General features: G+C 36.6%; 1 protein-coding gene across 2 annotated transcripts in view; it reads left to right on the top strand.

Annotated features, from left to right (window-relative positions):
- The window catches only part of LOC106090264 (neural cell adhesion molecule 1), a 782082-nt gene that overhangs the window by 516773 nt on the left and 243873 nt on the right, over positions 1-21436 (top strand). For both annotated transcript variants that reach the window (XR_009397497.1, XM_059364284.1), the window contains exon 8: positions 13244-13388. Coding sequence is in view for 1 of the 2 variants with exons in the window: in XM_059364284.1 (XP_059220267.1) it covers positions 13244-13388 (145 nt within the window). In the remaining variant the exon portion in view is untranslated. The remainder of the gene's footprint in view (positions 1-13243; positions 13389-21436) is intronic.

Genomic DNA, 21436 nt, shown 5'->3' with positions numbered 1-21436 from the left:
TTTTTGAAAAATGCAAAATATCTACTTTTTCCACACATTTTGACTTCCAAACTGTATAACTTAACTGTATAACTTTTAACTGAATTATCGGATTTTGACCCGTACTACAGCAAAGTCGTTGCTAATTTTGTCACCAATCCAAATCATGCATCAATATCAAACCGCAAATGCCTTAGTAAATCGTAAAATAAGTCTCGGCCAAAGAATAAAGGTCAAATATTCTCGAAACGAGTGGAGATATTGTATGCTTCAAGCTCTGATCGTCGTAAAGGCGATTTAAGGATGTCCGTGTGTCTGTTGTAATCACGTTACAGTCTTTAAGAGAGACATTGTGACATTGGGGTAGATAAGACAATGGAATCGATGGGTGGATTTGAATGGGTTAATTTTAACGCAATTTATTTGAACAGACGCTACCTTGGACATCTTTAAAAATAAAATTTCAAATTTCCAATTTGCCCATGAATATTTCATTAAGGAACAGAGGCAAAGTTCTTACATTTCAATGAGTGATGACTGATTCAAGTTCAAGCTCATTGATAAGCGGCCTCCTTTTTATCGTTGAGTCTGAACGGCGGTCCGCAGTGCGACACCTCTTTGTAGAGAAGCTTTTACGTGGCTGCCATACCAAATTATACAGTACCTCACAAAAGTCCTCAGCCTCAGGAGGGGATAACCACCGCTGAACACTTCTTCTGATGTTCTTCCCAGGATTCGAACCCTGGCGTTCACCGTCATAGGCGGACATGTTACCCTCTCCGATACGGTGGCCACCAAAAACAACTTAAACTACTACCTTTTTTTAAAATATGACTTTTTTAAAACATGACTATGCGCACACATTCTACATCAATATGGATCATAAAATAAAGGGTGATTTTTTTAAGAACTATAGGAAAGTTTATAAAAAAAACATAAAATTCGGAAAAATGCACCGTTCGTGACCGTTCAGTTGGCCGCCTAGATCGTGCGATTTAACGCCTTTAGAAAAATTTTTGTGGGGTTTTCTTAAAGCTCATCCAAGCCCGCTTCAATTGACGCATTGGAAGACAACAGTGAAACATTTATTGGTGAGATACCGGCCGAAATGTTGGAAAGAGTATGCCAAATTTGGACTAAGCGGTCGGACCATTTGAGGCGCAGTTATGGTCAAGATTTACATGGAATAATCTTTAAACTTTAAATTTTATAGACCATACTCTCTATTCAAATAAGGATTTCAAGCTTTTTCTCAATTTTATGTGTTTATTTTTTTGGAAAACTTTCCTATAGCTCTAAAAAAATCTACCTTTGCTACCATAATGTGTAGAAATACTGTGTAAAACTCGCTGATCATACTGCTCTCAGTCAAAAGATTTGAGTTAAAATCACTACACAAGATAATTTCCTTAAAAGATAAAGGGAGAGCTTTTAGTTCTTTTGTAAATGGGTCAATTGTATAAAGGCTAACAGGTTTCTTTGATGATCGCATATCGTTGCTATGGATTTGGATGGATTTTTCAACAGATGGCATTAAAAGAAAACAAGTAAACGCGTGCTTATTTTGGCCCATGGGCACAATTTTATTCCACATACCAAACTTCTGTCAAACCAGCAAAAATTAAAGCTTCTAGGAAACGAACTGTTATGATCGAGAGACCGGTTTACATGGGAGCTATATCAGGTTATGGAGCGATTCGGATCGTACTTGGCACCGTTGCTGGAAGTCGCAACATAGCAATACCAGCAAAATTTGAGCTAAATTGGACAAAAATTGCGGCTCAGAGGGGTTAAAAAGTCAAATCGGGAGATCGGCTTATATGGGAGCTATATCAGGTTATAGTCCGATTTGAACCGTACTTAACACAGTAGTTGGAAGTCATAACGGAACTTTATGTGCAAAATTACAGCCAAATCGGATGAAAATTGCGGTTTCTAGAAGTCAAATCGGGAGATCGGTTTATATTGGAGCTATATCAGGTTATAGACCGATTTAAACCGTACTTAAAACAATTGCTGGAAGTTATAACAGAACACTACGTGCAAAATTTCAGCAAAATCGGATGAAAATTAAGGCATTCAGGGGCTCAAGAAATCAAATCTGGAGATCGGTTTATATGGGAGCTATATCAGATAATAGACCTTACTTGGCGCAGTTGTTGGAAGTCACAAGAGAACACTATATGCTAAAATTAGGCTAAATCGTGGCTTCCAGGGGCTCAAGAAGTCAAGTCGGGAAATTGGATTATGTGGGAGACATATCAGGTTATAGACTGAATGGGACCCTACTAGGCGTAGTTGTTGGAAGTCATAACGGAACACCAAATTCAAAATTTCAGCCAAGTCGGACAAAAATGGCTGCTTCCAGGGGTTCAAAAAGTCAAATTGGGAGATCGGTTTATATGGGAGCTACCGATTGACCGATTTGAACCGTACTAAGCACAGTATTTGGAAGTCATAACAGAAAACTATGCGCAAAATTTCAGCAAAATCGGATGAAAATTGCGGCTTCCAGAGGATCAAGAGGTCAAGTCGTGAGATCGGTTTATATGAGAGCTATATAAGGTTAAAGACCGATTTAGACCATACTAGGCACAGTTGTTGGAAGTAATAACGGATTACTATTTGCAAAATTTGAGCCAAATCGGACAAAATTGCGGCTTGTAATGACTCAAAAAGTCAAATCGGAAGATCGGTTTATGTGGGAGCTATATCAAGTTATAGACAGATTTGGACCTCTTGGGAACCCTCCACCATAGATTCTGCTGAAATTTATAAAAAAATTAATTAAGTTGTAGGACATCATTTTGTTTTACATACCAAACTTCTGTCAAACCAGGAAAAAGTAAAGCTTCTAGGAATCCAACAAAGACAATCGAGAAACCGTTTATATGGGAGTTGTATTAGGTTATAGATCGTTTTTGATCGTACTTGACACAGTTGTTTTAAGGCATACGAGATCATCACCCGCAAAATTTCAGCCAAAGTGGACAAAAATCGTGGCTTCCAGAGGCTCAGAAGCTATATCTAAATCTGGCCCATTTGCAATCCCCACCGACCAACATCAATATTTAGTATCTGTGAAAATTTCAAGCGGCTAGCTTTATACGTATCGTGATTTCGACAGGCGGACGGATATAGTTAGATCAAATCAGAACGTCGAGACGAATAAGAATATATATTCTTTATGGGGTCTTAGACGAATATTCCGAAGTGTTACAAACGGAATGGCTAGATTAGTATACTCCCATTCCATGGTGGTGGGTATGTGGGTAATGTGACACTTGCAGGCCTATATCGCGTTTTGATATTTTGAGACATAACAAGCGTGAATAACGATGTTTATATATCATCATCCTATAGTGGTATCGGAAATGCACTTGTACAATAAATTATTGCTTATTGTTAATATTTGCCATTTTGCCTCTTATTTATGCATAGAAAGTAAACATTCAATTTGGCATTCGTTATATTAAACTAATGCTATAATGCCTTAAATTAATTACATTAGTATGTAAAACAATTAAACTTTTTGTTTTAATTCATGTTTGGGCTGCCATATGTATATTTGTAGGTTTGCTTGTTTGACCAGTTCAATTGTCCATGTGTAAACAAAAAGAAAATTATTTATTACAGATATGTGAACGTTTTTATATTCACTATTTTGGCGCGAATATGTCCACTGGAGTGTCCCAAAAAACAAAATGTGTTTGGTTGAAACGCGTACCCTCCATTTTTTCCTTTTGATCTCAATAAGCGAAATGCGAAATATTATGACGATCGGTTAACGACAAACGGCATGTCTAAGTCCTAACAAAGAAGACAAAGAAGGAAAAAATTTTTTGAAGTCATTGGAGGACTTTATGTCTAGGAATTTAATTGCAGCACAAAGTAAACGTTAATATTGCACTTTTTGTTAATTAAACACAAGTCACACCTAAAACCACTACTTTGGCAGTTAATAGTATGCCGGTCGAATCGGAATTACTTTCAAGAACGATATAGACATGTCCGTCTGACCGTATTTTCTAATCAATGTACATGTCGCATTTCTTATCCAATAAGCAAGAAATTTTGCACTTATCACCTTTTATATCCACCACTATAGGATGGGGGTATATTTATCTAGTCATTCCGTTTGTAACATCTCGAAATATTCTTATGTCGAAATCACTATAGAGGTCGAACGCGTAAAGCTAGCCTCTTGAAAATTTGCACAGATACTTATTATTTATGTGGGTCATTAGGGATTGCAAATGGACCATATCGGTTCAGATTTAGATATAACTCCCGTATAAACCGATCTCCCGATTTGATTTCTTAAGTCTTTACAAGCAGCAACTTTTGTTCCGATTTTGCTGAATTTTTCGCTTAGGGTTTTGTTACGACTTCCAACAACTGTGTCAAGTACGGTCTATAAACCGATATAGCTCCCATGTAAACCGGTCTCTCGATTATCCTTGTTCCTAAAAGCTTTTAATTTCGCTGGTTCGACAAAAGTTTGGTATGTAGAATTAAATTATGCCCTTCAACTAAATTTATTTTTTAAAAATTGTTATCAATGATGGTGGGTTTCTATGATTCGACCCGGCCAAACTTAGCACGCTTTTACTGGTTTAGTCTAGGGACAAACGCTATGGGTTTGGGGAAAATCGATTCAGATTTAGATAAAGCTCCCACAAATACATATATATGTACATCATGCGATTTTCACTTACATTGCCGCAGTTGCCCCAAATCTTAACCGATTTGCACGAAGTTTGGTTTGGAGTGGTATTTTACCCATTGAAAAAACTCTGTTAAATTTCATCAAAATCGGTTCTGATGAAGATATAGCTCCTATAAATATGTATCGCCCGATTTACAGGTATAAGGCCGTTGTAGCTACAACTTTCGATCTATACGAAATTTGGTAAATTTTGTTTTTTTAAATATATTCACAACTCTGCTCAATTTTATCAAAATCGGTTATATGCCCATATATCTTAATAAGACAAATAGACTTGGCCCAACCAAAACATAATGTCAAACGCATGAAGGAGGAACAGCGCCTTGCTTAATATGTTGCACTACATACCAAATTTCATGAAACTACGGTCATTTAATTGCAAATCAAGTGATATATATTAGAGGTGTTACGCATGGGTCACGTGATTCGTTAGTGAGATCCAAATTCTATCACGTAATCGTGCGTGGTCGTGATTGAATTAAAATTCGTCGTTCGTGAGTGTGAGTGAGTGAAATCATACTCACATCACTAATCACGACTCACGAGAAAATCACGACACAGGAGACATTCTCGACTCACGAGTCACGAAACGCTCACGAAGCACGTAAAAAAAGAAACAATTAAAAATGTGTTAAGTTCGGCACGGCCGAACTCACCCACCACCATGGGTATATTAATAATCTTATTGTATTATAACTCCACTACCATATCCATAGATATATCTAAATAGGTGATGGTCTGGATCATATTGAAGACTGTAACACGGACATCGTTAAATCGCCTTAGAATTTTACAACGATCCGAAATATATATATACTTTGTAGAGTCGGCTATTGATATTTTGATGTGTTGCAAACGGAATGACTAAATCAATATACCTCCTATCCTACGGTGGTGGGTATAATAAATTTTTTTATTTGTAATCACATATATCTTGGTCAAGAAATGTGTATATTAAACAAGTAAAAAGGCGTTAAGTTCGGCCGGGCCGAACTTTGGATACCCACCACCTCGGATATATATGTAAACCAACTTTCATCAAAATCCGGTAAAAATTGCATACCTTATGTCCCATAGCAGTTATATCGAAATATAATCCGATTTGGACGAAATACTAATAAGTAGAAGACATTGTTCAATTGTGTATAACAAAATATTGGTCTTTTTAGTAGCTATAACTAAAAATAAACCGATCTGAAACGAAAAGCCAAATGTGTAAATGCGCCTTTTTTGGGGCCAAGACTTTAAATCGAGATATCGATTTATATGGCAGCTATATGCAAATCTGGATAGATCTAGACCAAATTGCAGAAATACGTGGAGGGGCTTAACTTAACTCTCTGTCCCAAATTTCTTTTATTGGCCCAAAACATTAAATCGACAGATCGGTCTATATGGCAGATATATCCAAATCTGGACCAATCTGTACCATAATGCAGAAGTATATCAAGAGGCTTGACTTAACTCACTGTCCCAAATTTGGGCGACATCGGAAAATAAATTCGCCTTTTATGGGCCCAAAACCTTAAATCGATGGATCGGTCTATATGGCAGCTATATCCAAATCTGAACCAACCAGGGCCAAATCTGAACCAAGAATAATGGCGCAGGGCCTAAGACAACTCACTGTCCCAAATTTCAGCGAAATCGGATAATAAATGTGGCTTTTATGGGCCTAAGACCCGAAATCGGAGGATCGGTCTATATGGCAGCTATATCCAAATCTGGACCGATTTGGACCAAATTGGCGAAGGATGTCGAAGGGCCTAACACAACTCCCTGTCCCAAATTTCAGCAAAATAGGATAATAAATGTGGCTTTTATTGTCCTGAGGCCCTAAATCGGCGGATCGGTCTATATGGGGGCTATACCGAGATATAGTCCGATATTGCCCATCTTCGAACTTAACCTGCTTATGGACAAAAAAAAAAAAGAATCTGTGCAATGTGTCAGCGCAATATCTGTATTTTTGAAGACTGTAGCGTGAATTCAATAGACAGACGGACGGACATGTCTAGATCGTCTTAGATTTTTACGCTGATCAAGAATATATATAAGGTCGGAAATGGATATTTCGATATGTTGCAAACGGAATGACTAAATGAATATACCCCTATCCTTCGGTGGTGGGTATACAAATATAGGTCAAAATGTTTCTGAGTTTGTATGAAAAGGCAATTCGGGACACTTATGTTTTTCACGTAAAATTGGTGTAATCTAATTTGGTTGTTCGTGTTGTTCTAAAGGTTCTTAGGGCTTAGATAGCTTTAGTAATTATTTGGATGACCCTTTCATGTAAGTACTGCTCTTCATCTTGGCGGATGGCTTCCAACTAAATTTTTAAGCGAACCTGGAAGGTGTTTAGCCAAAGTTCTTGAACATTTTGGAATAACTCATCCGAATTTCAACTTGTTCTCCTCTCCAGTATATTTTATTGTAAATGTCAAAAAATCCTGATGGAAGCGACATAATGGGTGTGGGGTGCTTTTCATGGTATGCTTTGGTTCCTAAAAGTAAGAATACTCAAAAAATTAATGACCATTTCCATGGATATGTAACGGAAAATGCAATGAGACAAGCTCAAAGCTGTTGTACAACTAGGCAGCAACGGTGTGTCATCAGCTTTCCACAACCCCAAGTCAGTAAGAAATCCACAAAATTATCTAAAATAAAGCTATTCGGGTGTATGATTACTTGGGGGTGTTTTTCGATTTCTCCTAATCTACTACCAATTTGTATATACGATTGTGCTACTATGTTGTGATTTTCTTTATTTCAATCACATACATAAGTTACTTTTTGGCGGTTGAGGAGGAGCGCAACATTCTTCAACTACCTCGAGGCACCCCGGCGCGGTATAACTAGAAGCGCCACTCAGGTTGGAACTTTGAGCTCCAAGCTGTGTAGTGTTCATCGTTGTCACAAGAAGCTGCGACCGGGCGCGTCCACTGGTTGCGGATAGGGGAGTGCTCCATACGGAGTAGCTGCAATTACAGTCGTGGACAATCAGCGGTATCGAGTGAGGAGTCTCAATGAGAAGCCGGACGGTACTGACTCTTGCGTAAGTTCAGAGCTCCAATGATGCTCGATATGACAAGCCGAGATCCCGGAACAAGCTTGTTCATCTATATAATTTCACTTGTTTTTTGCTTTATAATTTGCTAACAAATTCTAGCTCGAAAGCAAATTATCAAGTGACTTGTTTTGACATTTGCTTCGCATTATTGACAACTGTTACGATAGACATGAACCGATTTTTTTGTTCGACTTGTCGTTCTATAAATTCTTCGTTTAATATGACATACACAAACCGAAATCAGGGTTTTTTCCGTTTGCAGGCTGAACGAACGCCAGCGTTCGACATCCACAAACATGGTATAAGTAAATAGGGGGCTGGAGGGACCACATGAAGTCACTTCCGTCACTTCACTGAGTGGAGTGAGATCCCATTTGTAAAGATTAAGCACATCACACAAATCTGCAATACGCGCTGGAACTATCTTGCCTTGCCAATTAACATTGCCCGAAACAACCAGTACTGTGAGCGTGCGATCAAAGTTATGCAAGACTTATATAGGGTGATTTTTTTGAGGTTAGGATTTTCATGCATTAGTATTTGACAGATCACGTGGGATTTCAGACATGGTGTCAAAGAGAAAGATGCTCAGTATGCTTTGACATTTCATCATGAATACACTTACTAACGAGCAACGCTTGCAAATCATTTTCAGTGAATGGGCCCTAGAAAAGTTGGCAGAAAATCCGCTTTTTTATCGACAAATTTTGTTCAGCGATGAGGCTCATTTCTGGTTGAATGGCTACGTAAATAAGCAAAATTGCCGCATTTGGAGTGAAGAGCAACCAGAAGCCGTTCAAGAACTGCCCATGCATCCCGAAAAATGCACTGTTTGGTGTGGTTTGTACGCTGGTGGAATCATTGGACCGTATTTTTTCAAAGATGCTGTTGGACGCAACGTTACGGTGAATGAACACATTTCGAACCGAACACTGATTTTGGTAATAAAATTCAATGATTTGCAAGCGTTGCTCGTTAGTAAGTCTATTCATGATGAAATGTCAAAGCATACTGAGCATCTTTCTCTTTGACACCATGTCTGAAATCCCACGTGATCTGTCAAATACTAATGCATGAAAATCCTAACCTCAAAAAAATCACCCTTTACAACCCCGCCGCAACTGGGACAACCTCCCACTAAGAGTCATTCTCTCCAATGATAACATGAATATCTCAAATCGTTGTGTGTTTAATGATCCTATGAAATGTTGCATATATATGGCTCTTAACTTGTGTTCAATTATATAGCTGCTTATAGTGACTTCTAAAATTGCCTGAAATGCAGAAATAATGTATATGGCTACTTGATCTAAATCTGAACCGGTTTTAACCAAAATTCATAGCGTTTGTCCTTATCGTTAAAGAGTAATATCTGTAAAATTTCGTCATGATTGGATACACTCAACCAACATTTTTATTGAAAACAGCAAAAGTGTTTGCTAAAACAGCAGTTTTTGTCTGCTGAAAATGGGAAAGCAGACATTACGGCTTTTTCAGCAAACATAGGGCTGCTGTGTTAGCAAACATTTCGGTCAGCTAAATCAGCAAACAAAATTTGCTGTTTTAGGTAAAAAAATCTGCTGAAAAAAAATTGTATGGTACTTTTTTTTTATTTGCCTGTTATTTGGCTTGATCACTTTAGCCATTTTTTGTTGGAAGAGATGGTTTTAATTTGTGGATTATTACTATAATGAAGCTACCTGATCCATCCATTGGTATAAATTTTCAAATGCGACCAAGCTCGCTCACATTTTTTGTTATTGCTCTAGCAATGTGTATATGGCTGGCATGGCCTTTTGCTCTAAATTTAAAGAAAAAAAGATTATGGAAAGTATACATTCAGTGGTGTTTATAAACATCCACTGAGACACACATTTACGTTTTATTATTTTCTTCTAATATTCCCATCATAATAAAGCAGCAGTCATTTTAAACAAGCAACAGACTTTTCAGCAGTCGGCCTGCTGCTCTGAAATTGCAGAAGTACTGCTTTAATAGTAGTAAAATTAACAACTAAAATATTTAGCACAGTGTTTGCTATTTTCAGTAAACTTTTTGTATGAGCGTAACAAATGCGACCTGTACTCTCATTACAAAACACAGACAAACAGACAGGCAAATTCAAAGCCAGACGGACATGGTACGATGGAACTAGAATGTAATTTTTAATCGATCTAGCGACCGAACTACACTCATAGAAGAATGTTTGCTGATAATAGGAAACACTGTCTGCTGCATATTAGTAGTTAATTTTGCTGCTATTATAGCAGCAGTTCTGCTGTTTCAGCAGTAGTTATGTAATTTTAAAGTAGCAGGCTGACTGCTGAAAAGCCTATTGTTTGCTGAAAATGACGACAGCTTAACATTGAAGGAGATGTTAGAAGAAGAAATAAAATCCATGTAATTGTGTGCCTCAGTGGATGTTTATAATTACCACTGAATGTTACTTTGCATAATCTTTTTGCTTAAAATTTAGAAACAAAAGGTCATGCCAGTCATATACACATTAGGGGAGCAAAAATGAAAAATTAAAAAAATTAATTAAAACCATCTCTTCCAACAAAATTTCTAAAAAAATGGCTAAAGTGATCAAAGCAAAAAACAGGCAAATAAAAAAAATAGCACACAATTATTTTTCAGCAGATTGTTTTACTTAAAACAGTAGACTTTGTTTGCTAAGTAAGCTGACCGAATTGTTTGCTAATATTGGAACCCCATTTTTGCTATTTTGAATAACAATGGTTGAGTGTATACACGGCAAGTGTTTTCGTTAACCGATCAGCGTAATGTTACGTTTTTCGATTATTGGAATCAAAAAGAAAAAAATGAGGGGTATACATTCCTCTATTTGCAAAAAAATGTTTTTCCCTTATGGGATGGGACGGTCTAATGTACATCTCTAAAAATAAAACAATAGTGTTAATACTTCGTCGAGCTAATCCAAACAATAACTGAATTTAAATGTTAACAGTAATTGAATATAAATAAAATTTGGTTGTAAAAAAAATATATTATATTGTAGAATACTGAAAGATGGTATGGGAAGGTTAAGGCATAATTGAGCCCATGATATAATATTATATGGAAGACTTTACAAAATTAATTTTGCAAATATTTTTAATAAACTTATTTGCACAAAAAAAAAAAAAAACATTTTAAATCGTATTATTGGAAGTCATATTATTAAAGCCTTTAATCAGTTTTACATTTTTTAAGAAATTAGTTGATATTCCCTAGTTAAAGAAAGATCACTATTTTCACTATATAGGACTCGATTTTGTGTTCAAATCTCAGGAATGAATCTCAGACGTTTCTTGGAAATTAATCCCATACCAAATAATTAAACAAAATTTTTTACAAACAAGCCTTACTATATGAATTTTTCTCAAAATATGTATAATGAATATATTGCAATAGGCACCCCTTATTACTAAAATGCATAGTTATAACCTACACCACTACTGTGGTACAGGTTATTATAACTTAGTGCATTTTTGTAACACCCAGAAGGAAGATATATAGACCCATTGATTGATTCAGAATCACTTTCTGATTCGATTTAGCTATGTCCGTCTGTTTGTCCATGCTTATTTGTATACAAAGTACAGGTCGCAGTTTTAATCCGATCGTCTCAAAATTTGGTACAGACGCTTTTCAGCCTAGGGACGAGGCCTATAGAAATTGGAAAAGTCGGTTCAGATTTAGATATAGCTCCCATATATATTCATCCATATATATTCAACCCATTTGCAGTAATAATGCAATAAAATAGTCATTTGTTAACTGATTCTCTCGAAATTTGGCTGAAATGATTTTCTCTTGACTCTCGACATTACTGGTGATTTTCATATAAATCGGTGCAGATTTAGATATAGCTCTCATAAATATACATATATTGTATATCGCCCGATTTGCACTACTGTAGCAACTGCAAGCGCATTTATTGGCAATTCTTGCCAAAATTTTGCACTAAGTTTTTCTCAACGACTACTACAGTTTTTGAGAAGTTTATTCGAAATCGGTTCAGATTTAGATATAGCTCCCATATATATGTTCGTCCTATTTTGAGAAATATTGCGATAAAGTGCTCATTTGTTAACCTAGTCTCTCGTAATTTGGCAGGAGGGATTTTCTTATGACTTTTAAAATTACTGGTGAAATTCAAAGAAATCGGTTCAGATTTAGACACAACTGTCATATATATATATAGAGGTAGTTTTTCACTCCTAGATATAGCTCCCATATATATGTTCGTCTGGTTTTGGGTATTTTGAAATTTGATAGGGATTGTTAAGTAACACATCTGAAAACATCCGCCGAGGTCCATCAAAATTGGATGAGAATTAGATATAGCTCACAAATTGTACTTATAGGGTAGGTGTAGGGTATTATACAGTCGGGACCGCCCGACTTTTGCCCTTCCTTACTGGTTTTAATTATGTACAACATTTAAAAAGGCTGTGTTAAAAGTGTTTGTTCTGATTTAACGTTTTTGCAAATATGAACAACTAGTAGAGTACAACTACAAAGTCTAGTAAAGTATATTGTCTTGATCGTCATGTCATACTTAGCCAACAAAGGGTATGCAGCCTTACTTTTGACGAGGCTGCTATTAGACATTAAATGTTGAATTTTAACTACACACCTTAATTTTGACCGGATTTTGATTAGAGATTTTACTTAAAATATATTTTTACAAACCCATCCTTATATCAACCTATCTTTCGATTTAAAATTCTTAATTCCCTAGAAATGTCAATCGTTACCCAATTTGATTTTTCAGATATAGGTTACCCAAAAAGTAATTGCGGATTTTTCATATAGTCGGCGTTGACAAATTTTTTCACAGTTTGTGACTCTGTAATTGCATTCTTTCTCTGTCAGTTATCAGCTGTTACTTTTAGCTTGCTTTAGAAAAAAAGTGTAAAAAAGTATATTTGATTAAAGTTCATTCTAAGCTTTATTAAAAATGCATTTACTTTCTTTTAAAAAATCCGCAATTACTTTTTGGGCAACCAATACATCAATATGTCTAAATTTTTGGCAGAACTTGTTTTTTCTTCAACCATTCCAAAACTTGTTTTTCTGTTTCGTCAAAGGCAAAAATATCTTAAATATCTTTGTAAGAAATTTTGAGTAATTTGTTAGAGGCTTTGCTTCGTTACTGCTTGAATATTTCGAATTGTGTAAGACAATTAGTTGCTTTTTCTGCTGGAAAGCAAAAAAGAAATATCATCTCTCGGTATATGATTAAGCAACTTATATTTTTTTTTGTTTTTGATTTCGTCAATAATTTTGAAAGTCAATAATTTTATTATTCCACACACACACACACACCCATACGCAAGTTTCTCTTACATAATAAAAACATGTGCGAACTTCGCTTTTGTTTTAAGCTTGATTTTATTTTTTAACTTTTTTCTGCATTGTTCTTTTATTCCCTCTCTGTTTCATTGTAGGATGACATATCGAACAATACCACACGTTCCGAATTGAGTTTTGTGCCAACAACAGATGATGACGGCAAATCGATAACATGTCGAGCAGAAAACCCAAATGTCAATGGTTTATATTTAGAAACAATGTGGAAATTGAATGTAGTATGTAAGTATAAACAAAGAAAAAACGAAAACACTAAAAACTGCAAAAATTTATTTTTAAACAATAAATATTTGTAAAAAAGTAGAATATGTACTATGCCAGCCCTTCAGTACCATCACCATCCAGTGTCGAATTGGATAAAGGAAACAATGGCCTACATAAGGACAACACCACGGAGAAAGCTTTTATTTCATCGTTGCAAAAGTACCATTTAATGGCCTATAAACCTTTTGAAACATATTGGGTCACAGCTCGCTGAAAGTTCCTTTACCTTTGTTAATGTTTTGTATGTAGTGCCTGTCGCATATATATAGCGTAACAAATGAGATATAAACAATAGACCCGGACGAAAACAAAAACAAGAATAAGTGACAATTTACTATAAATTTAAAAAAAACGATTGTATATGCTGCATTGGGAATAAGGATGTATAAAACATATTCTGTCAAAACTACAGAAGCATGCAGTATTTACCCTTAGATCTATTTGCTAACTGTGCTCTCTTTAATTTGCTTAATAGGATTTACGGTAGACTTTAGGACTGCGGGAGCCTATGCTACTGTCAGATAAAGTCGGGTGGGGTTCAGGTCCACTCCAAATTTATAACGCATTATTATAAAGGGTGATTTTTTTGAGGATAGGATTTTCATGCATTAGTATTTGACAGATCACGTGGGATTTCAGACATGGTGTCAAAGAGAAAGATGCTCAGTATGCTTTGACATTTCATCATGAATAGACTTTCTAACGAGCAACGCTTGCAAATCATTGAATTTTATTACCAAAATCAGTGTTCGGTTCGAAATGTGTTCATTCACCGTAACGTTGCGTCCAACAGCATCTTTGAAAAAATACGGTCCAATGATTCCACCAGCGTACAAACCACACCAAACAGTGCATTTTTCGGGATGCATGGGCAGTTCTTGAACGGCTTCTGGTTGCTCTTCACTCCAAATGCGGCAATTTTGCTTATTTACATAGCCATTCAACCAGAAATGAGCCTCATCGCTGAACAAAATTTGTCAAAATTTGAACACATTTCGAACCGAACACTGATTTTGGTAATAAAATTCAATGATTTGCAAGCGTTGCTCGTTAGTAAGTCTATTCATGATGAAATGTCAAAGCATACTGAGCATCTTTCTCTTTGACACCATGTCTGAAATCCCACGTGATCTGTCAAATACTAATGCATGAAAATCCTAACCACAAAAAAATCACCCTTTACTAGCAAAGCTGCATTACTGCATTATAAGCAAAGCAACACCTTCTGGTGATTTTTACCGTTTGGTATTAACCTTATTAACGAACTGCTATTGTTTAAATACCAAACTGCCATTGGTTTTAGTACCTAACCATTATTGTTTTAATACCAATCTCGTTATGACTTGAATACTTCATCCTCTAATGGATCAACAAACCCATGAAAATTATATTAATTTTATTTCGATTATGCATGTTTATTATTACAAAAAATAATGTTACACCGTGACCAACCTCGATTCTTTGTTTCAGGAATTAATTCAATGTCCATTGATGTGAAGTGGTTCTCATTTCAATACATCAACACTGCATCGTTTACCACATAATTGACATTATCAATTCTTGATATAGATAACATCCTTATAGTTTGTATTATTTTAATTTTCACCACTTTCGTGTATTTGAACACGTGTTTACGCACACAAACGTGACACCCTGAATTCTTAAGAGCCTCGTTCTCCTGGTATTAAATTGATACAAAATAGTAATAACAAGTAAAAGCGTGCTAAGTTCAGCCGGGCCGAATCTTATATACCCTCCACCATGGATCGCATTTGTCGAGTTCTTTTCCTGGCATCTCTTCTTAGACAAAACAAGTAAAAGCGTGCTAAGTTCGGCCGGGCCGAATCTTATATACCCTCCACCATGGATCGCATTTGTCGAGTTCTTTTCCCGGCATCTCTTCTTAGGCAAAAAAAAGGATATAAGAAAAGATTTGCTCTGCTATTAGAGCGATATCAAGATATGGTCCGGTTTGGACCACAATTAAATTATATGTTAGAGACCTGTGTAAAATGTCAGCCATTTCGAATAAGAATTGCGCTCTTTGTGGGCTTAAAAAGTAAAATAGAGAGATCGATTTATATGGGAGCTGTATCGGGCTATGGACCGATTCAAACCATAATAAACACGTATGTTGGTCATGAAAGAATCCGTCGTACAAAATTTCAGGCAAATCGGATAATAATTGTGCCCTCTAGAGGCTCAAGAAGTCAAGATCCCAGATCGGTTTATATGGCAGCTATATCAGGTTATAAACCGATTTGAACCATACTTGGCACAGTTGTTGGATATCATAACAAAACACGTCGTGCAAAATTTCCTTCCAATCGGATAAGAATTGCGCACTCTAGAGGCTCAAGAAGTCAAGACCCAAGATCGGTTTATATGGCAGCTATATCAAAACATGGACCGATATGGCCCATTTACAATACCAACCGACCTTAACTAATAAGAAGTATTTGCTAGCTTGAAATTCGGAAGTTAGCGTGCTTTCGACAGACAGACGGACGGACGGACGGCGACGATCAAGAATATATATACTTTGTGGGGTCTCAGACGAATATTTCGAGTAGTTACAAACAGAATGACGAAATTAGTATACCCCCCATCCTATGGTGGAGGGTATAAAAGTGCAGCAGTTTTGACTGAGCTGCCAAAAGAAGTTTTGCACGCAACTCATGTCCGCACAGCGACTTTTGCTCTTATTTTTAATGTGTTTGAACCAGGGCTTCGAAGTCGAACAATTATGACTCGACTCCGACCCGATTCTGGACACAATAGTTCGACTACGTTAACGGAGTAGACTACGGGCACATAAAAATGCTATGTTATATATCTACCACAATAAAATGGCGGTGAGGTGATCCAACTTAGGCAATATGGGTATCAAATGAAAAGTATTTGCGAGTATATCGCGAACATGTAAAAACAAGACTAAAAATGGAATCCAAGAAGGTCCTACGGGGTCTTGAGGGCTTTGAACCCCCCTTAACACTAGGCAATATGGGTTGCAATGAAAGGTTTTAAAGAGTAGTTTATGAAATGCGGTGCCAATTTTTCATTTTTACCAAAAATTTAGAATAAAGAGGAAGGGAACGATAATTAGTATGAAGAAATCACATCATGGGTGTAAAGGGAGCCTCGGGTATATATGTCAACCCCCTTTCGTCCCAATCCGGTGAAAATTGGATAACTAATGCATCCAAATTCGACACGGACATTGAGTGGTCTAGTAAATATAAGTCACTGTTGAATTTGGTATTTCAAATATCTACAAAATCGTGTAATAAATAAAGCTTTTATGAGCTACAGACCCTTAACCAGCATATCGGTCTATATGACAGCTATATCTAAATAAATTCCGATCTGAACTATATATGAGTCGAATGCTGGGAAGCGTAAAAGTACTCACTGTTTCAAATTTCAGCGAAATCGGTTAAAAAAAAAATTTTTATGGGTTTCATGGAAGCTATATCTAAATATAGTACGATCCGAACCATGTTTGTGACGGTTTCAAGTTTCAGCGAAACCGGGTAATAAATGGAGCTCTTATGGGCTTCAGAACTTTTATCGGCAGATCGGTCTATATGGCAGCTATATCTAAATATAATCCGATATTTACCATATTTGGGTCCTATGTTGGGAGGCGTAAAACTGCTCACTGTTTCAAATTTCAGCGAAATCGGTTAAAAAATAAAGCTTTTATGGGCTTCAGAGCCTTTATCGGCAAATTGGTCTATATGGCAGCTATATCTATAGTCCGATTTGATCCATATTTAAGTCAGATCTTGTAAGTTTTAAAATAACTCACTGTTTCAAATTTCAACGAAATCGGGCAATAAATAGAGCTTTTATGGGCTTCAGACAGTTTATCGACAGCTATATCTAAATATAGTCCGATCTGAACCATATTAGGGTCCTATGTTGGGAGGTCTAAAACTACTCACTATTTCAGCGAAATCAGTTAAAAAATAAAGCTTTTATGGGCTTTAGACCCTTAATCGGGAGATCGATCTATATGGCAGCTATTTCTAAATATAGTTCGCTCTGGACCATATTTATGTCAGATGTCGGAAAGCTTAAAATAACCCTCTGTTTCAAATTTCAGAGAAATCGGGTAACAAATAAAGTTTTTATGGTCTTCTGATCCTTTATCGGCAGATCGGTATATATGAAAGCTACATATAAATAGTCCGGTCTGAACCATATTAAGGTCCTATGTTGGGAGGCGTAAAACTACTCACTATTTCAAATTTCAGCGGAATCGGATGAAAAATAAAGCATTTATGGGCATTAGACCCTTTATCGGAAAATCGGTCTATATAGCAGCTATATCCAAATATATATATTGAGAATCCAAGGAATGAGATCTGTTTTAGACTGCCTGACCATAATACGGTCCTGCAGGCAGAGGTCCGGGCGATCACGGAATGCATGAAGTGGTATGTAGCTAACGCGATGACGTCGAGTGTGAACATCTTTACCGACAGTAAAATTGCCATAAGGGGAATAACAACCAGGACGGTAAGGTCACGAACAGTCTTGGATTGTAAAAGGAGATTAACTCCTTCTCTGAAGATGGCAAAACCCACATAGTTTGAGTGGCGGGCCATAACGGAGTAAGAAGAAATGAAAGCGCAGCCAATTTGGCGGTGAAGGCCAGAGGACTGCCGACAACAAACTTAGTTAACCCGAATCCTTTCGGGTCGACGCACTCCGAGTTAAGGACGTGGCCTACGAAAGCGTATTTAACACTTTGGAACAAGGAAACGGTCGGTAGGACGGCGAAAATCCTATGGGGATTTAGATCATGAGAAGATGAGGCTATTACTGAAAGGAAGCAAGAAGGAGGTCTGTATAGCTATTGGCATCATAACTGGACACATAGGACTACGAGCTCACTTATGTAAAATCGGTGCGGCAAGTGATAGCATGTGTAGGGCATGCGGGGAAGATGATGAGACATTGGAGCATTTCCTTTGTCATTGCCCGGCTTTCTCGTCTAATAGATACCGGCACTTAGGTGAGGATACAATACCACGCATAAACCAACTTAAAGAAGTGGTATTGAAAACAATTAAGGATTTGGTAAGTAGCACGTAATTCCTAACATAAAAGTTTCTTTTTAGAGGTTACTTTATAGTTTTTAGAGCGCACAATAGCCGATTACTGGCTTAGGTGTATGCCCATAGTTTCATGGGGCGAATTAATATCTGCACCCTCTTTTCAACCTAACCTACTGAAAGTGATAATTTTCAAAAGGAAAAAATTGCTTTCAGATATACTAAAACAGCAAAAACCGATAGAGAACTTCTTCATTTAATTTTCCAAGACGCCGAAGACAAGAACAAGTACAGTGATAGAGCCTTTAGTAAACATAGTTGGCAACCTTACCGAGCAAGTTAAGATAAATAAAATCTAATCCGTCAGGATAGCTCTGTTTATTAAAGGTATTGTATCAGACATGCAAAACAAGTGGTATACATTATTAAACTCTTTCATTTTGCGGAAAAACGGAGTATATGCTTAATAGTTGCGTCTTATAAATGGTACTCTAATTTGAACTTAATATCTCATAGGCCGGAATTTGAACCATAATCGTCATGTATGTTGGACGTCAGAGAAAATATCACGATGCAAAATTTCAGCCAAATCGGATAAGAGACCTAAAAAGTATTATCGGGAGACGGGTTTATAATGAAGCTATATCTAAATATGGACCGATATGACCCATTTACAATCTCAATCCCAACCTACGCTAATAGGAAGTATTTGTGCAAAATTTCAAGCGCCTAGCTTGACTCCTTAAAAAGTTAGCCGGCTTTTTACAGTTGGACATGGCATGATCGACTTAAAATGTCATGTCGATTAATAATAATTATACTTTATGAGGTCTTAGAAAATTATTTCGATGTGTTACAAACTGAATAAAGATGTTATTATACCCCCATCATATGGTGGAGGGTATAAAAAGAGCAATTTCTTGTAGATTGTGTGTTTCACATAAAATAGTGGAAGAAATATCTAATGTGAAAGTCTCGGATTGTACAAGTAAAATATTGGAAGAAATTTCTCATCTTTAAATCTCAGATTGTCACCGAGATTTCATTCAAAGAAAAAAAAAAAAAAAAAAAATAAAGGAAAGCTGTTAAAAAAGTGTTAAACAATGAATTGCCTGCAAGTGATTGAAACCAAAAACTATCCCTTGGATGTCGTGACCAGTGTTGTCACTCAAGAAAATTATTTCCTATCAAAATTAAAGAAAAATCCTACCGAAGCCGTCCAAAACCTACCAAATGTTCTACAAGCCAAAAATTCTGTATATGTTTTTATACCCACTACCGAAGAGTTGGCCATTTTGCCATTCCCTTTGCCACACCGCAAATATAGATTTAAACACTACAAAGTACTAGATCGTCGTTATACATAGAGAATCTAGACATCTCCAACCGTCTGTTGCTGAAATCACTCTACACCATAAATCAAACATGACGTATATCTTGATATAGAACACTTTATACCGATCTCCCGAAAAGAAATCTTGTAATCTCGTATTTTGGCCCGATTTCAATGTACAACCCTGCCGGGTTTGGAAAAAAAACCTACCAAAAATTAAGGTCTTCCTACCAACCTACCAAAAGAATAAAAACCTACCAGTTTTGGTAGGAACCTACCAAAATCGGCAACACTGGTCGTGACTATTATGTGGAGGTGTTTCGGAATAAAAATATACCTTTTCCTATAGCCTATCAAAAATCAAGACAAATTTTTAATCACCAAAAATCGGAACTGTTTCGGTACAAATAGCCATTACAGTATTTTGGCTCATTTCCTTACAATGATTTTCTTCAGCGCATCCATACTGGCATATTTATTAATACTGTGCTGTGTTAAATGACCAAAATACAAAATCCATCGGATTAGCGTTTGGACGAAATAAAGTGCGGAATTTGATTTTTTAGCCATTCTTGGCTTACACGATGTAACGGTGCCGAATGTTTTTGGTAGATTCAGGGTCTAGGGTCGAAATATTTGTGTTCTCACGGCTCCAAAGCAGCTTTCAAAATGTTTTCTCGATAATAAGTCGCATTTACATTGCTGTCCATCACTTGAGATTTGAAACTTAATCGAGTGGCCGTTCTTATACTCAAATTTTCTTGCGGTGATTACGAATTGCTCAATTGGGAAATTTTTCTGCAAAGGTTTCAGTAACATTAAAAGGGTTTATGGTTTGATACACATACATTAAGTTCACTTTGAGTTGTTTGAATTAACCAACAATGTGTTCATCTCTCTTCTATTAAGATGTTACAACAAACAATCCATTAACGACCTCATTGTCAATATCGTAAAAAGCCCAGGCGAATGGAAACCAATCTTTGTGATATAAATTCATCCATATCAAACTTTCGATGAGTTGTAAGCTCTTTTGACTTTGATGAATCTATTTATATATAGAATATTTCTTATTTTGCTCGCTATTTAAGCAATCGCTTCAATTACACAAAAGTTTGACTTTAGATCGGCAAACAGGCCATTAGTTTTAATACCAGGCACGAAAGTAGTTGTGCAACTAAGACCATGAGACACTTTGTACTTTTTTGGGGTCTATAAAAGCATGTTTTCAGATTAGACAGTGACCTGTCATGACGGACACAATGACTGAGACATCTGTTCTAGCCAATGACAGCAAAGCGGTAGACCTCCTCAAGTCTAGATTGGGCCACATAGTTTTGGAATGGTAACAGCTCCTATTTGTGACCATCTATCATTCGTTATCCTTCGGGCCTGGTCCTGAAAACTTAGCTTACATGTCGCTAGAGGCATACCCACAGATTCAAGTTTCCCTGGAATGTATATGGTAGTTCCTAGTCTCGGAAGCTCACCCGCTTTACAATTTCCTAGGATATCTCTGTGGCCCGTCACCCAAAAGATGTGAATTTTGAACTGTTCAGGCGTCTGCTACAGTCGAGGATGGTTTTTGTCCAATCGGATGACCCACCCAC

The sequence above is a fragment of the Stomoxys calcitrans genome, chromosome 3 (assembly GCF_963082655.1).
Source record: "Stomoxys calcitrans chromosome 3, idStoCalc2.1, whole genome shotgun sequence".
Lineage (NCBI taxonomy): Eukaryota > Metazoa > Arthropoda > Insecta > Diptera > Muscidae > Stomoxys > Stomoxys calcitrans.
Note: the sequence above shows the minus strand (reverse complement) of the source record. Positions and strands in the feature narration are given on the sequence as shown.